The sequence below is a fragment of the Haematobia irritans genome, chromosome 1 (assembly GCF_050003625.1).
Source record: "Haematobia irritans isolate KBUSLIRL chromosome 1, ASM5000362v1, whole genome shotgun sequence".
NCBI lineage: Eukaryota > Metazoa > Arthropoda > Insecta > Diptera > Muscidae > Haematobia > Haematobia irritans.
In genome coordinates, this window is record NC_134397.1 from 73,058,706 (window position 1) to 73,083,298 (window position 24,593).

Here is a 24,593-nt window from a genome sequence, read left to right on the forward strand (position 1 = left end):
TGGTTGATAGTTTTGCTGCAAGTAGAGGATGTTGATGAGGAATGAGGTGATTCCGAAACAGCTGTACATCCAACCATATTGCAGTCTATAGGGCTTGGCCCAAATAAATTTGACTAGCATATTTTTCCTCTGTTGGTTAAGCTACACTTGTAGTTTAGTCAATGCATGGTTTTAAGCTGAGATCAAAAACAACAATAATAATTGAAGAGAAACCAACAATAACAAACAAAACGAAATAAAATTTTAACAAAATTTTCTACATAAATACAATTTTAACAAAATTTTCTACATAAATAAAATTTTAACAAAATTTTCTACATAAATAAAATTTTAACAAAATGTTCTATAAATTCAATATACAAATAGGATTTGTTTAATGTGATAGATGTTTGGTAAAATTTTCTTCAAATTTTGGTATTTTATTTTTGGCACGAGTGGCAACCGTGGTCTATATACTTCCAATATGGCATTAAAGAATCAGATAATTGTTCACCTTAGTGATTCATAAATACTTTGGATATAAGCTAAACTATCACTGGTGGTACAATTAATAGGAAATATATAATTCAGAGATGTTTATAATTGTGACGTATCGTTAAACTGGAAGTACGAGATATACATTCTAATGTTATTTCTGTTTCCATCTTCATCTGCATACCCGAACTTATGAACGTATTATTCATTCTATTTCGTTAGAACTGCACATGTTCCAGAGCGCTAAGCAATAGATGTTTATGTATAAATAAAAATATAATTTGTGACCGCTGTGTAGGTACAATGAACCAAAGAAATATGTATGTACGAGCTGCAATTTCATATCACGTCTTGACATCCAGATGTAGGTAATGTTATTTATAACCAAAATTAGCGTTTGTCATTGGTTACCTCTGTTAATTGTATACATTTTGTTGTAAGTAAATGAAATGCAGAAATGAATTAACAAAATGTCTAAGGTAATTCAATTTATTTCTGCTCTCCGGATAGGTACAGTAAACATAGGAAAACATATTTTGAATTGTTCTTTACTATTGAATTTCAATCAATTAATTAATTAATTGCTTCATTCGTGGTAGTAAAAACATGTAAGCAGATAGGAGAAGGTGTGCAGACATTAAAAAAGAATCCATTAACAATAAATTTGTCACGTAAGCCATTTGGTCCAATATCAAATGGTTGACCAATCCAATCCATGAGCTTTTAAAAATTTCAAAAATTAGAAAAATGTATAATGGGAAAAGAATATCTGATTGTATGTAGTGGGATTGAAAACGAAAGACTTAAGGCACAAACCATTTAGGAGAAGTTTGTCACTTAAGTATTTTCAAACATGCGTCACTGGACTTAACATAAGTCATAAACCATTCAAAATTAGTTTGTTACTTAAGTCGTTTGACCAAGCGCAAATGGTTAGTCAAACGTTGAATTAGTCAAAGTTCGAATTTCTTCCTTATGAAATTCGATGAAATCAGAGACTGAGACAAATTGTGATGTGTGCGATGTTAAAAGTTATGTGAGGGAATGGATTGTTGAGCTCATTTAATTGCAATGTTGGTCTGACAGATAAAGTCTTTTAGTATGTAAGGCTAATTGAAAGCGCTTCGCGGGGCGTAGTAAAAATGCGTGCGGATAAGCGCGGATGGGCTGACTTTATGGGATTGCTTATTTGCTAAGAAACCAATTTTTACAAATACACTCATAGAAAAAATGCTGTTAATAGCAAACTCTACTGTTTTAAAAGATTTTTTTGCTAAAACAGATACCAAACTGCTATTTTGGAACGGCAGAGATGCTGCTTAAATCCCTGCCAACATTTTTTGAATTTGGGGGCGCTTCTGAGAATCCCCAGTACGTCGAAAACAATCATATACGATATCAAAAACTCGTCGGAAAAGCGCCGTCACTATTGAGAAGTTGTACCACGCCATGTTACTACAAAAAGGTTTCGCATGAGTGCAATTATTAGGTGCCTTTATAGATCAATTTAGAACGACGCCAATAAGAGACCCTCCAAACAATCAGAAAAAGCACATTTTAAGATAGTGGTAAAAGAATCATTGTGGTCGAGTAAAACACGTTTGTTTAGATATTTATTAATTTGATTAATCATTTACAAATTCTTAAAAATATAACATTTATACCACTATCACATCACATTTAACATAATTTTTTGCATTAATGATGATGTAGAGTTACAAGTAGCGAGTTACATGTTGCAGCGTCTATCAGCCAGTGTTTTTATTCGATGGAGGCAGCGTGTCTGTAAAATATTTGAAAAACAATCACTTTATTCCATTTGGAAAATCAAAAATTGTTCACCAATATACCTTTCACAATTTTAAGCGTAAAATCTATGTTTTCAGAACTTTATTTTCGTTTTTATTTAAATAAAATATAACAAGCTGGTTGCGCTTGGCGTTTCACAAAAAATAAAATGGCTTTTGTAAAAGTAGTGATGGCAAAATACATGTATGAAGTACATTTTGTACTTTATGATATGCTGCCCCCCCATCACAGTAGGATGGTTGTAGTGACATTTACGAGTCTGTGGTAGCGATGAAGATGAAATGGAACTTTGAAATGCTGGCAGGGATGTCAGTTGTTTGTTTGCTGAATATTTGCGCTGACTCAAAAAAAAAAAAAATACTATAAATTCACTCCGGTGTATCTGCTAAGAAAATTACTGCCCAAGTAAGTGCAAAATATTCGCATAGTGCATATTGGGGCTCTAAAAACTTAAAAATGCAATAACATTTCTAAACAACTCGCCCTTTTATATATGACACCAACTTTTCGATAAAAAAATAACAAAGTTTTGCAAAAAATATTTGTAGTTGTTAAGCAGAAAAGTAATAGCAACCACTGCAGTTTGCTATTTCAGCAGCGGAAAATTGTCAATTGTTTGTTATTTAGGAGAAAATTTTTGCTGTGTAAACGGATGATTGTTGGAACAACTGCATTGAGTGCTTTCCCTTTTTCTGCAGACAAAACCTGCTGTTATAGCAACTTTTTGGCTGTTATGAATAACAGAAAAATAGCTCTATATTCGATGGTGTAGGCATCGGCACCTTTAGATGCAAATATTTTTGAAAAGTGAGTGTAAACAAGAGGTGATTGAATCGGAAGAGTATTTTTCTTTTTTGTTAGCGACTAAAGGTTAACACTTTCCAGCATCTACCCTACCAGCATCTTTTGAATTTGACGGCACTTTTTAGAATCATGTCGAAAACAGTCGTATACGATATCAAAATCTAATCGAAAAACCACCATCACTATTGAGAAGTTGTATTGCGATAAGCTACTAAATTAAAGGGTTGCTAAAGTATCATTTCAACTGCCTTTTTACTATTTTAGCAGATTTTTCTGCTATGTGTACTAACAAATTTCTTTGGGTGTATCCGGATATTTCAATTGCTTGCCAATCCTACGGATGACAAAATAGATAGATTTAGTGAATTTTATATTCTTTTGGTATCTGAAACTTCCAAACGTGTGACATTTTCTTCTGAATTATATTTGACTTTGCAAGCAGCCGCAAAAATTAAAAGAAGACATACATGTAGATTAGCGATAAAAAATTATATAGTATATAACGAATATTTATTAATTCCTCTTTGTATCTTACAAGATAAATATTTAGTTGCATACATAGTTAATATTTTAAAAAATTATAAAAAAATGTATGGAAAAAAAATTATGCGAGATTTGAAAACAATTTCTGAACATCTTTTTACAATTATACTGAATATTGTTATGATAGCAAATTAACCGAATAACTTTACATAACACTTTGTAATTTTGAGCTAAATATCCTCAAGACTTGCAGCAACCTGTACAGTTGAAACATCCATTTTCTTTTGCGGTACTGCCACATCTTGTGACAAAGGCTTTAAATTGGCAAACAACTTAGAGAGGGCAATGGTGCAGTAAGCGGATTTTTCCAATTGTTGATCAACCGTTTCACGTAATACATGATAAGCAGCAGACACTTCGGGTGATATTGTAACATCTTTAATATAAAGAAAGAAAAATTAAAATAAAAAAAAAACACTTTGTAAAATAACCAGTAAACCTACTTTTGTGCTGATGCTTTGATAAATCGAACATGTATTGAAAATAGCTCAATTGGTCATAGAGATCCCTTTCGGTATATTGCCTAACTAATGTACCATTTTTACAGCGCATACAAACTGGTCGACGACCACTAGTCACATGGGTATAGCATCGTGTATTTTGATTGCAGGCAGGATCATCACAAACTAACCAATTTTGATAGAAACGAGTGATAAACGTACGCATGCTTAAAATAAGTTGATTTCTTATTGCGATAACATATTGATAAGGGCCAATGGAACAATCGCCATTTGTGCACTTCTGTAAAGCAGCTTCGTATGTATTGCCAGTGGAAGGTTTAAAAGCGGCAGCAACAATATTTTCCGTTTTACAACGGACACAAATAAATTTAAACTTCTCACAGGATCTATATTTTTGCAATGTTGATTTTACCAAAGACTCGCCTGTGGAATCAACAGCTCGTTCTTCGTATGTTCTGAAAAAGAGGAGAACGAAAATGTTAGTGTGTATTCTAACACTTAAACGTTTTAGGTTGCATACCTCTGCACTTGAGCTCTGAATTTAGTTGGATCCAATCCTAAACATTCAGCCACACGGCTAGCGTCGGTTCCATCCAAAACTTCAACCATGCGTGTGACCACAGGATGTATTTGGGAAGCTAAATAATAATCTGTATCCAATTTCAGGGTTTCGCTGCCTTTCAATTCATCCAAGTGATATGCCCTTTGTGTGGCGGCATTTGATGTTCCATCTTGGCAAATAACATAATCGACCATATCACCCTTTTTATAACGTCGATTACGTGTTTTATTCATGCGTAATGCCACCTGAACATGGGACTGGGCAGTGGCATTGTTGAAATCCGCTGGAGCCTTGGACAATTGTTTTGTTATTAAAAACATTGGTAATGGAACATCGCCTGCTAGTATTTGTTCCTTGACTTTTTCCAAATGGGCATGTACAGCATCTAGCTTATCATCCAACTGTTTGTCGGATAAAATTTCATCAAGTATTACTTTACCCACCATTATGGCTATTTGGGACCAATCACGTCTCACAATATCCAGACCTTTGTGCTCTTGTTCTTTCTTAATCTCACCTGGAAACAAGGTGGAATATAAAATACTAAAAATTAAACGATTTTTATCAGTTACCTTTTTGAGTCTTCACCACTTTAACGGCAGCATATTTCTTCTTTTTCAGGAGCAATAGGCAACTGAAAACTCCATCAATATCCAATTCCAATTGTTTGTACATCTTGTTGACACTTTGCTTAATGCCACTGCCTATTTTGAACACTTGATCATAATCGGTTATATTGGTGTTGACCATAATGGAATCGGTATCACCGTATACAACTTCATAGTTCATTTTTTGTACCAAAGATTTGGTATTCATGAGAATTTCACGACCTTTCAGAGTGACAAGAGCGGCCAAATGTTGAGCAAAGAAGCGTGAATGGGCAAAACCTAGACAACCATACATCGAATTGGCAGTCAACTTAAGGGCCATTTGACGTATATGATATTGCATTTGCAACTCTGGCGAAAGATCTGGTACTGCCATTAGTTTTTTAACTTCACGTCGCGATTCCACTAGACGCCTTAATTGTTGCGGCAGTATACCCTGCTCCAAACTTGTATCGGGCAATTGGGGCACGTCTTCGGCATTATAAGGCTGTTGAACCGTAGTAAAACAGATATTGTATTCCTGTATAATACTCGGATATAGAGAGTTGAAATCCATGAGTAAAATGTATTTGTCATAGAGACCACGAATGGGGTCCAAAACCAAACCACCAGAATAGGCAGCTTTCTTACGTCCACCGCCAGCAGCAGACGTAGTATTGACTGTATTATCATTATCATGACCATCAGGATCCCCACCACCGCCACTAGCTCCTGCATTAAAGTCTCTTTTCTTCTTGTCCGGTACTATGTAGTTCTTTTCGGTGAAAGCATGCAATAATAAATACTCATTACGCTCAGAACGACCTGATTGCAAAGTCCGGGTCATTATGTTACCACAAATATTAGTGATCTGTAGAGCCAAAGGCATTATATTCAATTCACACATAAGACGTAATATGAACGAAGCATCTTGCATGGTGAGAGTACACAGTTTTAGAATACCATCTGCGGTTTCGTACATTTCCAAAAGATCTTCTTCATTCACCTCCATGCGATCGCTTTCCTTTAGCTTTAAAACATTTTGACATAATGTTTGCATATCGTACGACCTTGATTTGATACATTCCTCGGCCGAGCGTTTAACGTCACACACCATGCGTCCAATAAAGAAATCCAACATCTTTTTACCAAATGCTTGGGTCATTCGTAGACGACCCAGTCGTGACCATTGGGGAATTTTCAAAGTCACAATACGATCGGCTATAACATCCAGCTGGCAATCCATAGCATCATGTGTTACAATGAGATCAGCATCTATTTGTTGGTATTGGGCCAAAAACCAGCTAAGTAAAGCTCTCTCAGAATCGTGCTTTGAAACTTTGGTTGCTTTGAATTTTGTTAGTTTGGCATTCAAATCAAATGGCCATGTACACATGGCCGGGCGACTTAGACCACACATGTGTCTATTAAACGGTGGATTCGGTGGTGGCTTATCCACTTGAAAACGATTGTGTACCAACATTGAAATCATACAGATTTCATTTTTCAATGTTTTGCTATTCAGGGAAGTGCGGACATTTAATGTTAGCAAAGTGATTGGTGGTGGTGGCACCGGTTTGGGATCTTCAGCTAATACCAGAAATTTCGGATCACTTACAGTTACATCAACTTTGCACCAACTCATAGGTGCCGGATTGACTTTGAATTGTTTGAGATTCAACCAGCAGGGACCTTTGATTTTACGATCCAAAATAAATCTCTCCAACGATGTCGTATTTGTACCGAAAATGTGTGCTATGGAATTATATTTTTGTTTGGTATTCGGTGGTGGTTTTTTACCATCATAATGTATTTCCATATAATCACATTGTTGGGGAACATCTATTCCTATGGAATGATAAGCAAAATTTTTGGTAACCTTGCGTGAACGAAATTCACTTAGTTTCAAATCGACTGCTAAAGTTTCATCAAATTCTTTATAGATATCGGACAATTTAACTTTTTGCTTTGTAGGTTCTTTAGAAATAGGATCAAGAAGCTGAAAATATAAAAAATATACATATTAATTTAGGAATTTTCTATTTTGAAAATCGGTCATGTTATATGCAGATTCTTGTAGTTCGCGTTTTATCCCATATCTCCACAATTCAGTTTGCATAGTGACCTATATTTGAAAATCATTCATCCTATAATAAAATAAAAAGGAACTACTAAAATAAGCTATGTATACTCACATACTCCCTGGGCAATAGATAGATAACACGATAAATTTTCTCTACTCGTACACTTATCGATTTTCCCTCTTCTGTACGACCGAATAGAAAAACTTCACCAGGTCTGCGAAGTGGATCTTCCCAAGCTTCCCAATACCAAAAACGTAAATTCTCATGATTGCTTAAGGCATCAGTACCATTTGCGGCATTTGAAGCTGTGGAAGCATTTAACTCTTCATCGAAATTATCCATTTGACAAATGTTTTCCCAGTTATTGAGAAGTTTTTGCATATCTTCTTCGGGATTAGATGGAGGTGTCGTCGTTTTAGCTGGAGTCTCTACAACTTTTGCATTGCTACTCATAGACTTTTCCAACTCAAACTGATTTTCATCGTCATGCAGACAACTAAAGTCCATATCATCATCTGGAATTTCTGGTACTTTAGATGTTGAAGGTTTCTCAACATTCTGTTCCTTTGTGGCAGTAGGCTCTTTTGAATTTTCTTTATTTTCTTCAGCTACTGCTGGTTTGTCTACATCAGCTACTTTAAGCGAAATGGACGTTTTGGGTTTATCATTCGGTTTAGATTTAAGAATACTATCCAACAATTCATCATCATTGTCTTTTGTCTTCGTTGAAGACTCTTTCATTTTGATGTTATTAATAAAATTATTCATATAGTCTTTGGCTACTGCTGCATCGGATTTTCTTATATTATTGCTGACAATACGTGCTGGAGCAATTACTTTCTGCACTTTTGTGGACGTGTCAGCAGAAGATGCTCCATCTTTAGGTTTATCCTGCAGTTCTCCTAAGATATCAGCCAAAATGTCATCATCTTTTATGGATGTAGCTGCTGTTTTCTTTGGGACAGCATTACTGAAAAGGTTCCTTATGGATCCCTTGCCTTTAACAGGTTTATCACTGTCACGTGGCCTCTTCTTGGCACCCTTCTTTTGGTCTTTCGAAGGCCTGGCGGTATCATCATCAGAGTATTCATCTTCATCTTCGAAAAAGTCTCGACCATCTTCAGCATAGCCTGTGCCATCTAAAATTCACATTAATTACGAAACACGAAGCATAGCAAAATTTTAGTAATACATACCATCTTCGATCCAATCATTGCCATACAATTCCTTAGCTTTCTTGGCATACTCTCGCTCCTCCACTATTTCATATACACTATCGACTTCTTCCTCTACTTCATATTTGTGCTTACTGCCTTTTAATTCCTTCAACTTTGCCAATGCTGCAAATCGACCTGCCTTGTCCACTTTTTGCCTTTTTGCTCTGGGTTCACCTACAATGAACAAGGAAAGTCATTTATTAAGGAAGCTAGTAATGTTACTAATAATATTAGTATCTTACATGGCGAGTCGGCCATTTTTCGTTAAAATAAAAACACGCTGAAGACGTGTATTTGCAAAAATAATATTGTTAAAAACTCTTGTTTGTAGATCTCCGCAGATTTCTATACTTGCTATAAACTTGGCGGGAAAATAAACAAAAACAAGCAACGCGAAGGCGAAACATCTGACTATTCAATACAGAGTTGTATTTGACACGAATAGGCTCTATCATTCACAATAATCGTAAATGGTGATCAGAGTTGCTAAAAATAGTATTAATACTTTTAATGACAAAACTGTAGGCTGATTCGCTTATTTTGAACAATTACTAGAAATAGTTTACTTTGGAAGGCGAGCAAAATGGCGAGAAAAAATTGATCGTTGTAAGTACTTTTTACACTAAATACTTAAAAGTGTTATGGAACCTGACAACTTTATAAAGTTCGATTTCATCTCAATCTTCACCAGAGTAATTTTTACGTTTCAATATTATGGCTGTTTTCTTTTTGCACTGGATGCAACATTTGTATGGGCTCTCCAGAACATCGGTGCACTGGTGTTCTATCCAGAAGATCTCATCAGTGCAAGTCGCGCCTATGTTGCCAGATTGACGCTTCATCGATTCACAATAGCAATTTATTGTGACTAATTTTTCGAAAAACATGAAATTCAAAGTGGTACAGTGTCATAAATAATCGCAGCAGTAAATATTTATTACTAATTGGAGCATTTCATACATTAAAAATACAAGATTTCACTTTTTCTGTGATTGTTTTTAAACAGCTGATGACAGTGTTGCATATTTTTGGAGATGTCCTGGATAAACGAGTATTCTGTTTTCGTTTAGTCCTTCACGGCTTAGCACATCCAGTGCTAAAAGAAAAAAGCCATATTGTTATTGCACACGAATTAACCCAATAAACACAGGATGAGCGTTTTTCAAATGCAAGAACTTTTCAGTTGGAGGGTAAATATAATTTTCAACATAAATTCAACTTGACTTGAAATAGCTCATCTTCAATACATCTTCAAATTGTTTGCGAATTACTTCCAATTTGCCAAAATGTTGACGAAATCTATGAAAAGGTGTTGAAGATAATATGAGAAAACTTTGACAAAACACTACCCTAAAATGCAACGAAAAAACCATGTGGTTTTTAATACTTATTTGTGCAACGAAGTTCGTGGTCAATTGCAAGAAGTAAAAAAAATGGAAAATTTTAGACAAATAACCAAATAGTTTATAAAAATAGGTAAGTGAAAATAATAAATGAAATAAAACTTTAAGGAAGTCACTAAATGTATATCTCTTTGCAGAAAACTAAAATTATGGATTCTACGTTCTTGAAAACATTAAAACGCTGACCGATGAAAAAATGGTGGACAATTAACTGGAACTGCTTCAAAAAGTTTATAATAATTGGTACGTCAATATGAAAAATTAAATCAACACTTTAGAGAAGTCACTAAATTTAAATCTCTTTGCAGAAAACTAAAATCTTTGGAGGCTACATTCTTGCAAACATTAAGAAGCTGACCAATGAAAAATGAGTGGCTTATCGACAAGAAAAAGTTTCCAGAAACATTACAAGTGCAACCAATTAAAATGGTTAAAAACAACAAATTGTTGAAATCAACAACTTCTGGATGAAAATGTGCATCACATCGTCAGTTTAATTCATATGCTATTATCAGTTTAAAATGGATATTTTGTGAATTCCTTCTGCTGGAAATCAATTCTAACACGCGGTCCTGTACGTTCCTAATTTCAAATTGCCCGCATGTTAATAAATTGTAATGCTGTTTTATGACACCAAAAGGAAGGAAATCGAATTATCAATGCAAAAGTGTTTACTAATAATGTTTAAGATATTTAACGTTTTGTTGTTTGTTTTTTTTTGTTCTTATTTGTTGATATGTTTAATACGATTATTATTTATCAATTGGTATAGTAGTGTATTATGTAGTGTAGTGTATTATTATATATTTTATTTTGATAAAAATGAATAAATTATACAAAATTAATAGAATTTTGGCTTTGACTTTCAATTTGAAGTGGGGATATCATTCATACAAATTTAGGTTGAAAAGTATTTGCAACGATGTTAATTTTGAATTTGACTCTCTTCGAAAATTGTTTGACAAATTATTGAGTAGCGATGCATTTCAATTTGAGGATAACACTTGAGATATTATTGTTAATGTGTTGAATTTCACTGTTGAGGGTAATGTCTGTTTTTTGTTGAGAACGCGATTTTCTCAACAATTTCTCAACTTGAATATTATGCACTTTACAGAATATCAGTTTTTCCGGACGACAGTGCTCGTGTCGAACATATCCCATATATTGTGCACATTATAAGTTAAGTCCGAAGGCAAAATCGATACTGCTGCATGTTTATGGGATCGATAACACATTTTCCGATTATTTAGTCATCGCCGACAAATCGTATGGATTCGACACACTGTAAGATTCTTTACAAACACCGACATTCCGTCCGAAATAACTGATAGTCTGTAAAGCACATTACCCTAATCCTTTGAAAAAATGTTTGAAAAATTGTTGAAATTTAGCATTTTTCAAACGTTTGTGTTTATTGGGAAAGAATTATTCTAAAATCGTAAATCCATTTTACTTCAAAAACTTATACCGATTAACAACCTATAGAGATACACACACCATATTCGACTGCTAAACGCCTAAATAAATTTGTTAGTGGTAACAACAAAATGTTTTTAATGGAATCCAATAAAAAAAAAATAACTGAAAAATTCCATGAAAAGTATTCTGTGTAGAATTTACGCTAATTTAAGGTTAGTTTTTTTTATTCATTCAACCGTCGAACGGAACGGACGTGTTTTTTAATAGCGGATAAAATCATCGTAATAAGTACATACTACGAATTTCAAGTGTGGTGGGATATTAGGACACCATGCAGAGAAATTCAAAGACATCCACTGGGTTGCTAACTTCAGGGCCCAGTGGACGGGTATCGACTGGAGTTATAAATTTGGGCAATGACCAAGAGTTAGGCCCAATTAGTCGACCTGTAGACGGGTCGACAGGTGGCGACAATTTGACAAGTCGAACCTTTTCCAAGGTAACGGCATCGAAAGGAGGTAATCCCTCACGAAAGAGATTCAAGGAACGCAGAAATGCTTTGTTTATCCTAAAGAAATTAGGATCAGTCGACCCACGCACGTTGTCGGCTAAACAAAGCGATTCCTTAAAATGGGCTCAAGGAATTCTTGAGGCTGGAAAAAGGGAACGATCACCGGATGAGCTGCCATCCTCCAAAAGGGATCAACGATCGTTTGCCTCAGTTGCTAAAGACAGCCTTGTGATGGCTATCATAAATAAAGGAGCATTGGACGGTATGGTTCCAAAGCAAAAATGGGGGGAAATTGAGAATACTTTGTCTGGCGTCTACTCACAGGTGCTGGAAAAGTTTCCCGGCCCAGATCCTCGACACCAAGAGGCTGGTTGGTATCAAGGACGATTTAAGCTAGTCGCATTTGAGGACCAGAGGTCTATAGAATGTTTTAAAGCTGCTCTGATACTAATTGGTGAAGTTTGGGAAGGAGCTGCTCTAGTCGAGAAGAAAGACATACCGGCTAGACCTAGAGCACATGCGTGGATACCTGCAAACCCTTCTGACCCTGAATCTATTTTAAATAGACTGAAACGATGTAATCCAGATCTTCCAACAGCTGATTGGAAGGTTGGCCGTTTGGATGAAGTGGATGGACCAAGACGGCATGCAGTGTTTATATTGAACACTCAGTGTTTGCAACATCTAGCAAAGTCCCAGGGCCGTGTATGTTATGGCTTTCAGTATATCCAAATGAAGGTATATAAAAACGATCAGCCAAAGGATTCAGAAATGGACAAGCCTCTGTCTGAATCAGAAGTAAGCGGATCCTCTTGCGAAGTCGAGGGAGATACCAAAGTTGAAGACATGGATAGATACCGTATGCGTGAGGAGGCTTCTACTGCATCAGAACTCACCAAAGTTGAACCTATGGTTATTGCGAGAGTCACCGATATCTCTGAAGAGGACATTCTTGATGATTCGATTGAAGCGGCTGATGTGACGGTTGTTGAAAATCTCGATGGTCCTACGGATCCTCCAGATAAATCTTCATCATTGTAAGGCTGCATGTGCTGCCTTAAAAGTTCTCCTGATGAAAGGGGACATAGACATAGTTCTTATTCAAGAACCATATGTTTATAGAAACAAAATATGTGAATTAAGTACTCCGGGGTTCAAACTATTGCAGTATACTGGTAATGATGTAATTCGAGCCTGTATAATTGCTAAAAACGAGCTTAATTTGTTTCTGCTTCCTTCAATGTGCAATGCAGACACTGTCGTTGCCAATTTAGAAATAGCCAAATGCAAATATTGGGTATCTTCGGTCTATATGGGACATGACAGGGAGATGCCTCCATGTGCCGTTAAGACCTTAGTTGAGGAGTCACTGAAAACAAAGACGAAATTCATTATTGGATGCGATGCGAATGCGCATCATAGTATATGGGGAAGTAGTGATACTAATGCAAGGGGAGAGTCGCTAATAGAGTTTATTTTGTGTACTAATCTGGTAGTTTGCAACAAGGGAGATGCCCCAACCTTTGTCACTAAAAACAGGCAAGAGGTTTTGGACATCACCTTGGCCTCGCAAGAACTGAATGAAATGATATATGAGTGGCAGGTTTTAAATGAACACAGCTTCTCAGATCATCGCTACATCAGTTTCAAATTTGATGTTCATACCACCAAGACCATATTTCCGCCAAATGTTAGGAAAGCTGACTGGAATAGGTATAGGGAATCGTTCAATATGATGATACCGGAAATACCAGAGACAAATATGAGCACTGTGCAAGTTATCGAACACACAGTGGAGAGGATTACTAAGGCCTTCAACATTTCACTAAAAGCTGATTTTTCCCCCTTGGCTTCCTAAGGGGAAGCCAAGGGGGAAAAATCGACCACCATGGTGGTCTACGGAGTTAGGTAATATGAGGAAATTGTGCAGGAAGCTCTTTAACAAAGCAAAGTCCACCAGAGCTCCTGTGGATTGGGACCAGAGCTCCTGTGGATTGGGACGAGGCTTCCAGACTACGGAAGGTTCTAGCATCCACGAGCTCCGCTCCAGGTTTCATTAAAACATCGGAGGGCAATTGGACAACGTCCAATGAGGAGACGCTGGAGGTACTATTGGACACACATTTTCCCGGAAATCAGACGGTTGAACCATGCACTGGCGGTGCCATAGTGGCTCAGCGGTCGTTTCCTATCGAGGAAATTGTATCAGAATCGAGAATAAAATGGGCGTTAAATAGCTTTGGATCATTCAAATCCCCGGACCTGATGGAATTACTCCGGCGGAGTTACAAGCGGTGGCTGACAGAATTATCCCCTGGTTGTCGGCGATATATATAGGATGTATCAACTTAGCATATATTCCACGAAAGTGGAGGGAATCAAAAGTCGTTTTCATACCTAAAGCGGGAAAAGCCTCTCACTCGATTGCGAAGGATTTCCGACCAATCAGCTTAAGACTCTGGAGAGGATGGTAGATATTTATCTTAGAACTAGCGTCGATTCAAGTTTGCTCTCGAAACGACAACATGCATACTCGAAGGGCAGGTCTACTGAGACCGCATTACATGAACTAGTCAGCTTTATTGAAAGCTCACTATCTGTCAAAGAATACACAATCGTGGCATTTCTAGACATCGAAGGAGCGTTCAATAACGTCCATCCGAGCTCGATATTAAATGGACTGACACCTCTAAATGTTGATCCAGGTATACTTAGGCTGTTAGACGAACTTCTAAGGAAGAGACGCATTTCAGCCACACTAGGACAAGCAAACATACAAAGGTATGTGAACAGAGGCACTCCTCAAGGAGGAGTTCTATCACCTCTTCTTTGGAATGTTGCTATAAACGACCTTCTGGTTTCCCTAGAAAAAGAAAGGATACAAGTGGTGGCGTACGCAGATGATGTGGCGCTAGCAGTCAGGGGAAAATTCCCATAAACAGTTAGAGATATTATACAGAGAGCCCTCCGGATAACTGAGAAATGGGCGAAAGATAATGGTCTTGGGGTAAATCCTGCAAAGACAGAACTAGTCATGTACTGCAAAGATCGCAAAACTCCCACGGTTAGGTCCATATCTTTAGGGGGTATTGAAATTCCCTTTAGGGAGTGTGCAAAATACCTTGGTGTTATTTTGGACAAGAAGCTGAACTTTAAGCTTAATATTGAAGAAAGGGCGAGGAAAGCAACGGTAGCTTTATACTCGTGCAAAAAGGCAATAGAGAAAAAGTGGGGACTAAAACCAAAAATTGTACATTGGCTATACACGGCAGTGGTTAGACCTATAATGCTATATGGTGTTGTAGTCTGGTGGCCGGCACTTCACCAGCCGACAAGTTTAGACAAAGTTCAGCGTATGCACAGAAAAAAATATCACCAAAATATTTCCAATTAAAAAGTTAATTGAAGTTGAAAATTTTTTCAATTAATAAATTAATTGATACAATTAACTTTTTAATCATGATAGAAGCATTAAGTTAATTAAGTCAATGATTGAAAATTTTTAAATTTTTAATTAAAAAATTAATTGATACAATTAACTTTTTAATCAAATTCGGAAGACTAATTCAGTTAAAAAAGTGCTGATTTTTTTTTAATTTTTAATTAAAAATATATTTCAAACAACCATTTGTTAATCCAAATAAAAACTCTAAGCCAATTCAGAAAGTAATTAAAAATAGTTACCTTTTTTAATTAATAAATTAATTGAGTTTTGCAATCAACATCAATGAAATTTTTAATTGAATCAATTAAAAAATTAATTGAAATTAATTTGAAAATCAATTAATTTTGTAATCAAGCATTTTTTCTATGTCCAATTAAAACTATGATTGATACTATCATTTTCGTGATTGAAGACATTTCAATTAAAAAAATAATTGGATCAATTAATTTGGTGATTGAATCAGAAAATTTTTTTTTTGTGTGTGGCGTGCTTGTGTATCTCAGGCGCATTCAGCAAGACAGGAACACATTCCCTTAATGTCATACTGCATCTATTGCCTTTAGACATTTCGGCCAAACAGTCAGCTGCAACTACGGCTGTGCGGTTGCGCGAGCTATCGCTGTGGTCGGAAAAAAGTTACGGTCACAGTTCGGTCTTCAAAATAATGCCAGATGTGCCTAACGTAGTGGACTACACTTTGGCGAGTCCACTTTTCGACAAAAAGTTTGAGACTCTAATTCCCAACAGTGAGGCGTGGTGTACACGGACCCCGGGGAATAAAAGATATATAGATTTCTACACTGATGGCTCCAAATTGGATGGCCAAGTGGGTTTCGGAGTATATTCTAAAGATCTGGAACTCCGAATAGCGAAAAGATTACCTGATCACTGTAGTGTTTTTCAGGCTGAAATATTAGCAATAAGAGAAGTTGTGAATTGGCTGAGAAGTAATGCTCCAAGCAATATTGGCATTAATATATACTCAGACATTCAACCTGCAATAAAATCCTTGGACTCTGTGTTCCTCAACTCGAAAACGGCCATCGACTGCCGCAAATCTCTCAATGAGATGGCTGAGCAGCACAATATTCACCTAATATGGGTGCCTGGCCATAGGAACATACCGGGGAACTGCGAAGCAGATGAGCTAGCAAGGCTAGGAACTACCTTACATATTCCAGGGGAACTAGAATCTGTTGGTATGCCTCTGGCTACCTGCAAGCTCTTACTGCGTGAGAAGGCTGTCATGATGGCAAATGTTCGATGGGAGAATTGTAAGGGTTGTAACGACACCAAGCAAATATGGCCCCATTTAAACTTAAACCGCACACTAGATATGCTAGTGTTCTCGAGACGCCAGATATCTGCTATAACGGGTCGCTGCCTGATAGGCGATTTTGCAAAAACTATTGGTGCGAAGTATAATGACTATTGTATGAGCTGTCATGATGCGGAGGAAAAGGAATCAATAAACACCTCTTGTGTGTCCTGCATTTTGTGTAAGGCGTAAGCAAATTTTAGGGGCATATAGCTTCAGATTACTGGCGGACCTGGAAAACGTTAACTTAAGCAGTCTGCTTATGTTTTTGGAACAATCTGGTTGGTTCAACAGAAGAAAATAATCGAGAAGGTTCAACGGTTAAAACTAGAAGTGCCCATATGTAATAGGTACTTTTAGTTAATGTGGTATCACAATGGACTGAATAGTCTAAGTGAGCCTGAATCGTAATCGGGCTGCCACTTTAACCTAACCTAAGGTTAGTGGTTCTCAGAAAACAATAATTATATTGTATCTGCGAATTAAGCCCTTAATAAACCACCCTTTATGTTTTTAACTGATATAAATGTTCAGTAGATGTCAATTAGGGCTGTCATTCGGGATCGATTTTTATAAATCCCGGGATTCTTTAAATATTTTAAGTAAAAAAAATCTAGAGCCCCAAAAAATTGTTGTACATTAAACGAATTTAGTTTAGTTCAATTTTATTTAAAAAAGAATTTATCCAAAATATTTCACCGTTCACACCGGGTTGAGATGTTTTAGTTTGACAGTTACCATGGAAACTAGAAATTCACATATATGCAACCTATGTCCAAATAATTACCGCGAGCGCAAAGGGAAAACAATTTTTATGTTATTTTCATATGTCCATGTTCTTAAAAGCCTTTGGTTTTTTTTTTTCTATGAAACTTATTTCAATATTTTGACATATATTTTGAAAAGGGTATGTTATTCGGGGTATATTCCAAATTAGGTGGGTTCACATTCTAAAATTGACGTGTTTTGGGGGAAAACTTGTGTTTGAACTTGTTTTTAAGTTTGACTCGTTTTGAAGTGCTTATAAAGGGGAAACATTTCAAATCCCAAAACATGCTTGGTGAGTATAAGAGTAAATTAAAAAGCAATTTCAAATTGCTATCATATTTAACGTTTTTGCCATATTGTCGACGGACCTTTTATCATTGCTTTTTATTTTATGTGGCACGAATTCCATTTCCCATGAACTTATTGTTCATCGTTTTCTTCGATTTTTGATTAAATTGTGCTTTTTATAGTATACCAGTCGATGTCTGCTGTTAACTTTTTGTACTTCAGGGTCTAACCAAAGACAATACACTTTAGAAGATGGGAAATTGTCTGCTGAGAACCAGTATACCAGTCGATGTCTGCTGTTAACTTTTTGTACTTCAGGGTCTAACCAAAGACAATACACTTTAGAAGTATACCAGTCGATATCTGCTGTTAACTTTTTGTACTTCAGGGTCTAACCAAAGACAATACACTTTAGAAGATGGGAAATTGTCTGCTGAGAACATCAAACAATTGATGGTGCTTGGTCCCTACTTGTCATTTACGCGTTTGGTTTGACACATTAAAATTCATATAAAAAGAAATAAGAGTTGGAAACATCTTGGAACAAACGGGAATATATAATTTTTAATTTATTGCTCTAAATTTACCATTGTTCAGTTTAAAATTAAGTTTTTCATTAAAAAAAGCAAATAAAAGAAATTACAAACATGTATGGACGTAGCGCCGTCAACGCAACATTTGGTATGACGCAAGCCAAATTTCCCATCTTCTAAAGTGTATTGTCTTTGGGTCTAACGACCAATAAATTATAAAATTTTTAGATTATAAATTTTTACCCAAAGCATATTTAAGAACCAAAAGTAGTTTTTGGTATATTTTTGCACTGTAATATTCTTACAAGCTCCTAAATACGACCAGCAAGCTTTTTGTTTGCTGTTTTGCAAACAGGTTTTTGGACAAATACTACACCCAAAGAAATTTGTTAGTAGGGACAGCATAAAAGTCTGCTAAAACAGCAGAAAGTCTGCTGAAAAAGGGACAGCAGTCACTGTTTGCTGAAATAGCAAACTAGCTATTTTTGAAGCTCGATTACACTAAAACATGTTTTATTTTGGCTAAAACAAATAAAAATGTCAACTTAGGAGCTATCCTAACATAATTAAAACAAATTTTATGAATATCTGTAGTATTTGACCAAAAATCTGAATATTTGTCGAATTGAGGCACAACAGCAAACAAAATGTTTGCTGATCGTATTTAGGAGCTTGTAAGTATATTACAGTGCAAAAATATACTAAAAAATACTTTTGGTTCTTAAATATGCTTTGGGGAAAAATTTATAACCTAAAAATTTTATAAATTGTTGTTCATTTGGCCCTGAAGTACAAAAATATAACAGCAGACATCGACTGCTGTTTTTAGCAGACTTTTTTCTATGAGTGTATAGATATTCATAAAATATTGTTTTGTGTTACGATGGCTCCTAACATGATATTTTTATTTGTTTCACCCAAACTAAAACATTGTTTTGTGTAATCGAGTTTAAACAAGTATATACGGCCGCAAGTTCGGCCAGGCCGAATCTTATGTACCCACCACCATGGATTGCGTAGAAACTTCTAGGAAAGATTATGATCCACAATCGAATTACTTGGGTTGTGGTATCTTAAAACTTCTTAACATCGTTTTCTAAATTGTGATTTAGTCCATACATGGTATATTAGACAAAATAGTTATGTATAGTTAAGTCTACAAATAATTACGAATCGATATGGACTTTTTGTACGTAGAGAGCCAGAATTGAAATATGGGGGTCGCTTATATGGGGCTTTATACAATTATGAACTTGATATGGACCAATTTTTGTGTGATTGGGGATCGATTTATCTGAGGGCCATATATAACTATAGACCGATGTGCCAAATTTCAACTCACTCGGATGAAATTTGCTCCTCCAAGAGGTTCCAAAATCAAATCTCGGGATCGGTTTATATGGGGCTATGTACGATTATGGACTGATATGGACTACTTTTGGCATGGTTGGTAAATATCATATACTACCACCACGTACCAAATTTCAAGCAGATCGGATGAATTTTGCTTCTCCAAAAGGCACCGAAGGTCAAATCTGGGGATCGGTTTATATGGGAGCTATATATAATTATGGACTGATAGGAACCAATTCCTGCATGGTTGTTGGATCCCATATACTAACATCACGTACCAAATTCCAACCGAATGGGAAGAATTTTGCTCTTCCTCTGGGGCTCTGGAGGTCAAATCTGGGGATCGGTTTATATGGGGCCTACATATAATTATGGACCGATATCGACCAATTTTTGCATGGGAGTTTGAGGCCATATATTAACACCACGTACCAAATTTCAACTGAATCAGATGAATTTTGTTCTTCCAAGAGGTTCCGGAGGTCAAATCTGGTGATCGTTTTATATGGGGGCTATATATAATTATGAACCGATGTGGACCAATTTTTGCATGGTTGTTAGAGACCATATACTAACATCACGTACCAAGTTTCAGCCGGATCGGATGAAATTTGCTTCTCTTAGAGGCCTCGCAAGCCAAATCGGGGGATCGGTTTATATGGGGGCTATATATAATTATAGACCGATGTGCACCAATTTTTGCATGGTTATTAGAGACTATATACTAACACCTTGTACCAAATTTCAGCCGGATCGGATGAAATTGCTTCTCGTAGGGGCCTCGCAAGCCAAATCGGGGGATCGGTTTATATGGGGGCTATATATAATTATAGACCGATGTGCACCAATTTTTGCATGGTTATTAGAGACTATATACTAACACCATGTACCAAATTTCAGCCGGATCGGATGAAATTTGCTTCTCTTAGAGGCCTCGCAAGCCAAATTTTGGGGTCCGTTTATATGGGGGCTATACGTAAAAGTGGACCGATATGGCCCATTTGCAATACCATCCGACCTACATCAATAACAACTACTTGTGCCAAGTTTCAAGCATAGCTTGTTTCAACAGACGGACGGACGTACATGCTCAGATCGACTCAGATTTTCACCACGACCCAGAATATATATACTTTATGGGGTCTTAGAGCGATATTTCGATGTGTTACAAACGGAATGACAAAGTTAATATACCCCCCATCCTATGGTGGAGGGTATAAAAATAGCAGACAATGTTTACTAGTTCAGCAAACAGTGACTGCTTTCCCTTTTCCAGCAAACTTTTTGATGTTTTACAAAAAGTCACAAATTTAACAAATTCGAATTAGTTTTTCGGGGTCCTCGCCTTTTCCGCCTCATTTTATTAAATATATTTTTTTGTATGTAAAGTGTCATGTAGAAAAAAAATTGTGTAACCTATCCACCAAAATTTCGTTCCATTTTATCAAATTGAAATTTACACATCTTTTTCATCTTCGAGCTCTTTAAAATCTAATCCTTTTCTTCTGATTTCCCTTTGGAGTAGTAGTTCGCGTCTCAATTTCATATCCAGCAATTCCAGACGTTTTCTTTCAACTTGTACTCGTAAACGATGCAGTTCCAATTGACGCATTTTGGATGATATTGGCGACGATCTTAAAGTTGAATAATGCACCGAAGAAGATGACGATGGTATTTGCATAAGTTTATTTTGCATACCACCAAAGTGTTGAGTTTCAATGGGAATTTCTTGGCAATCTTCTGTGTCTTTTGCCTTTTGGCAAGATTTCGTTCGACATGTTTTTTTAAATAGTGGTTGAAGGTCTGACTTAAATTCCGTATCCGTCTCAACTTCCATATCCGATAATTTGGTATCACAATGTACATCTTCTTCTTCATCATCGCCACTGCTAATGACAATTATATCTGATTTCTGAGATTCTATTAATTTCTCACTTTTAGATGAAATATCTTCAATTTTTGCTTGATGAATTGATGGCATTGTAAACAGTTCTAATTGAATGTTGTGCGTACAAATATTTTTCGATTTTTTTGTATATCTATCGTCATGTTTGCCAAATGGACTAGTATTCTTTGTTAGATTCAGTTGGAAACTACTACATTGTGTTTCGATCCCAGGAATTTGAAGCAATGGCTTGTTGTGAACTTCTACTTTTAGGCTATGGGAACTAACGTCCTTTATCTTGGGATCGTTAGGAATGGGTCGACTGCAATCTTTATTTTCAATACTATGACTTGAAATTTGATAAAGGCTCCGTAGGTTAAATATATCGTATTCAGAACCACTTTTTGAGCCTCCAATTCTAATATGCGAGAGATCTTTGGAAAGAGCTCCAGTCGCCTTGGGTTCGGTTTTTAAATTGCAGTTTACTACAATTGTATTATATTTTTCACATTCCGAGGATGGAATCAAAACATATTTTTGGCATTTACAAAGAGCATCCTGGCACGAATTCGAGCATTGTTCCATGCCTTTGATCTCATCTTGGCATTCTAGAAATTCGACATACATATATACATTAAAAGGATTGCGAAAGTAAGAAAATGCTTACCATTATTTTCGGAATTCATTTTTTCGCGCGAATATTTAAAAATTTTGCTTAGCCAAAAAAGAATTTTATCGAGTATGTTAGCAATTTTTAAACTCATAAATTTTTTTCCTAAATTACGAAATATATTTTTTTGGGGTTTATCCGAACGTTTTCTTCAACTTTCTTCCAAAATCTATAACATTTTTTTCAAGGCTAAGTGTGATACAAAAAAAAAAATATTTCAAATAATTTCAAAGTGTTTATGATTTTGAGCATTTCTGTACAGTACTTTCAGTACACTCAAGGAAAATTGTAACAGCAAAAAAATGCTGGAGTAGAAAAATATTAAATAAAAGACAATCTACTTTTGTATTTAATTTACAATAAAATCTGTTGTAATGACAATTTGTGAAGGGGTTTATGCAAAATATGTCGCTCTTAAAATAAAAAGTTAGTAATAGTAGCAGAAAATTTAATTGTTTCAGCATTTTTTTGTCCGCTGAAGAACTGAAAGTAGTCTCCTTGACTAAAACCGAAAACTTACACCCAGAAAAAAGTGACCCCTTCTTTAAGTTAAAATGAACTCATTGTGAAGAAAGTTGAACTTCGTATAGCGCCAAAGACATTTTTATTTGTTTGAACGATGTGATTTTCGTAGAAATTAGGAATAGTGCATTCCATATATTAGTTAACATTTTCCTATATTTATATACCACTATACTACAGAATGAAAAAATTAACTAATTTGAATTCATATATGGAATGATTTTATTGAAATTTTTTCATTCATTTCGACAAATCTTACACATTTGTGGTAAAACTTTTACTTCATAATTAGAACTGCTTACCTTCGTTTTTAAATACAATTTTATTTATTTCTATAAGCAATTTTATCTTCAATAAAATACATGTTTTATTAATATATTGAATATATTTATTAAGAATCAACAGCATCGAATCTCTTTGAAATATTAGTTTATTATTCCACTATTTCCAATTTCCGTGTGATATTATCAACTGTAAAACGCCCTTTTTATCTTCTTGTACTTTTCACTTTTAATAAGTTGCTGCCTAACGATTTTGTCCTCCTTTTACAATTTCAATACCTACAAATATAAAAAATCATAAAACATTTTTGTTGCAAAAGGTTAGCGTCACTGAATATTACCTGATAATTGAAGATTCCAAAATGAAGACAAATGAAAGGGTTGTTATTCTGCTGGTGTTTTCTTTCTTTATACACTATCACGAACATTGATAGATTTATTAAAAAAAACGAAAATTTTTCTCACTAATTTCAAATAACAAATATTTTATATATTTTATTTGTTATTTATTATATTATTTTACCATATTATTTTTTAACCATCTCTCCGTATACCAAAACAACGCGATTCCAACTAAAAAAACAACCGACGCGCAAATATATCGATTACACCCACGCGCAAACACATCGATTACGATGACAGGTATCGATTACAGGTAGACAATAGAAATTTAGGAAAATTTCCTATATTCTAAGAAGTGTGTTTCCTTAAGTTTTGAAAGGATTGCATACTTCTTAGTACGAATGAACTAAAATATTTTTCTATGCCTAGTGTTGTTCGTATGTATGAAAAACTTTCTATTATAAAGGAAGTCGCAATTATCATTTTATAAGAAATTTTACTAATTTTGAGGAAACTTGGTTTTAGTTCGGTTTTTGTTTATTTTTACGAATGCTTTGTTATCGGTGAATAAAATTTTCTTTTTCAGTAGTAAATTCTTATACCCAGCGAAGAAAATAGTATGAGTAAAATTCCATGCCTTATTCTAGTTAATGAACTATTCCTAACTGCTTACAGTTTAGGATTTTTTTACTGAAACGAGTAAATTTTATTATTTTTCACAAAAATTTACCTTAATGGAAATAAAATGGATAAACTATATTGATGAAAATTTTTTCCTTTAGTTTCGAAGGCACTTTTTTCTGGGTGTACTACTGCTCTTTCGACTAAACGAGTTAGCTATTTCAGCAAGTTAAAACTGTTAATTAAACAATCTTAATTAAAATAAAAGATTTAACCTAAATTCATATTTAAAATTTTATTTAGCGTTGTTTTAGCGTTGAATTCTAACAAAATTTTGAAATTTGAAATTGCAAAACTAAATTTGATATATAATTTTTTAACAATATTTTTATGACAAGATTCATTCGTTTTGTTTTCTTATTGTTGGTTTTGTTCTTTAATCAAAACAAAACTGCTAAAACAGCAGTTGTTTGTACGCCGAGAAACACAGGCCGTGTTTGCTATTAACAGCAGTCTTTTTTTCTATGATTTTTGAGAACATACACTCGTGTGCTCAAAAATCTTAACTTATCTCAAATTAAAGCATAACAGTAAAATATGTTTGATAATCGCTACGCGCACTCACGACGGGAAAATCTTACTCACGCACACTCACGCACGATATTGTTTGGTAGGACTCACTCACACTCA

General features: G+C 35.3%; 2 protein-coding genes and 2 long non-coding RNA genes across 4 annotated transcripts; 1 reads left to right on the forward strand and 3 right to left on the reverse strand.

Moving 5' to 3' along the window:
- Positions 1-2,070: 2,070 nt before the first annotated feature.
- On the reverse strand, positions 2,071-2,583 carry LOC142239120 (uncharacterized). The gene is made up of 2 exons (XR_012722920.1): positions 2,325-2,583; positions 2,071-2,257 (listed from the first exon to the last, which is right to left on the reverse strand). It is a non-coding gene; the product is annotated as an uncharacterized LOC142239120 (long non-coding RNA).
- Positions 2,584-3,557: 974 nt separating this feature from the next.
- On the reverse strand, positions 3,558-8,939 carry PolA1 (DNA polymerase alpha catalytic subunit). Its single transcript, XM_075290754.1, has 7 exons — positions 8,784-8,939; positions 8,521-8,715; positions 7,436-8,463; positions 5,226-7,239; positions 4,612-5,170; positions 4,074-4,546; positions 3,558-4,006 (listed from the first exon to the last, which is right to left on the reverse strand). The coding sequence occupies exons 1-7, from the start codon at positions 8,797-8,799 to the stop codon at positions 3,801-3,803; spliced, it is 4,491 nt and encodes a 1,496-aa protein (XP_075146869.1). The 5' UTR covers positions 8,800-8,939; the 3' UTR covers positions 3,558-3,800.
- A 915-nt stretch (positions 8,940-9,854) lies between these two features.
- On the forward strand, positions 9,855-10,794 carry LOC142239127 (uncharacterized). The gene is made up of 3 exons (XR_012722922.1): positions 9,855-10,017; positions 10,082-10,187; positions 10,253-10,794. It is a non-coding gene; the product is annotated as an uncharacterized LOC142239127 (long non-coding RNA).
- A 10,112-nt stretch (positions 10,795-20,906) lies between these two features.
- LOC142221174 (uncharacterized) lies at positions 20,907-22,316 on the reverse strand. Its single transcript, XM_075290755.1, has 2 exons — positions 22,135-22,316; positions 20,907-22,075 (listed from the first exon to the last, which is right to left on the reverse strand). Exons 1-2 carry the CDS (start codon positions 22,229-22,231, stop codon positions 21,039-21,041), a joined length of 1,134 nt encoding a protein of 377 aa, XP_075146870.1. The 5' UTR covers positions 22,232-22,316; the 3' UTR covers positions 20,907-21,038.
- Between the last annotated feature and the right edge of the window lie 2,277 nt (positions 22,317-24,593).

What these genes read in the sequence shown, in the direction of transcription:
- PolA1 (XM_075290754.1), bottom strand. An exon ending in CAATGATTGGATCGAAGATG is followed by an intron (nt 8,464 to 8,520) that starts GTATGTATTACT and finishes TGTGAATTTTAG; the next exon opens with ATGGCACAGGCTATGCTGAA. An exon ending in TTCAGAGCTCAAGTGCAGAG is followed by an intron (nt 4,547 to 4,611) that starts GTATGCAACCTA and finishes CCTCTTTTTCAG; the next exon opens with AACATACGAAGAACGAGCTG.
- LOC142221174 (XM_075290755.1), bottom strand. Translation starts at nt 22,231, where the DNA reads ATGAGTTTAAAAATTGCTAACATACTCGATAAAATTCTTTTTTGGCTA. An exon ending in AATGAATTCCGAAAATAATG is followed by an intron (nt 22,076 to 22,134) that starts GTAAGCATTTTC and finishes TCGAATTTCTAG; the next exon opens with AATGCCAAGATGAGATCAAA.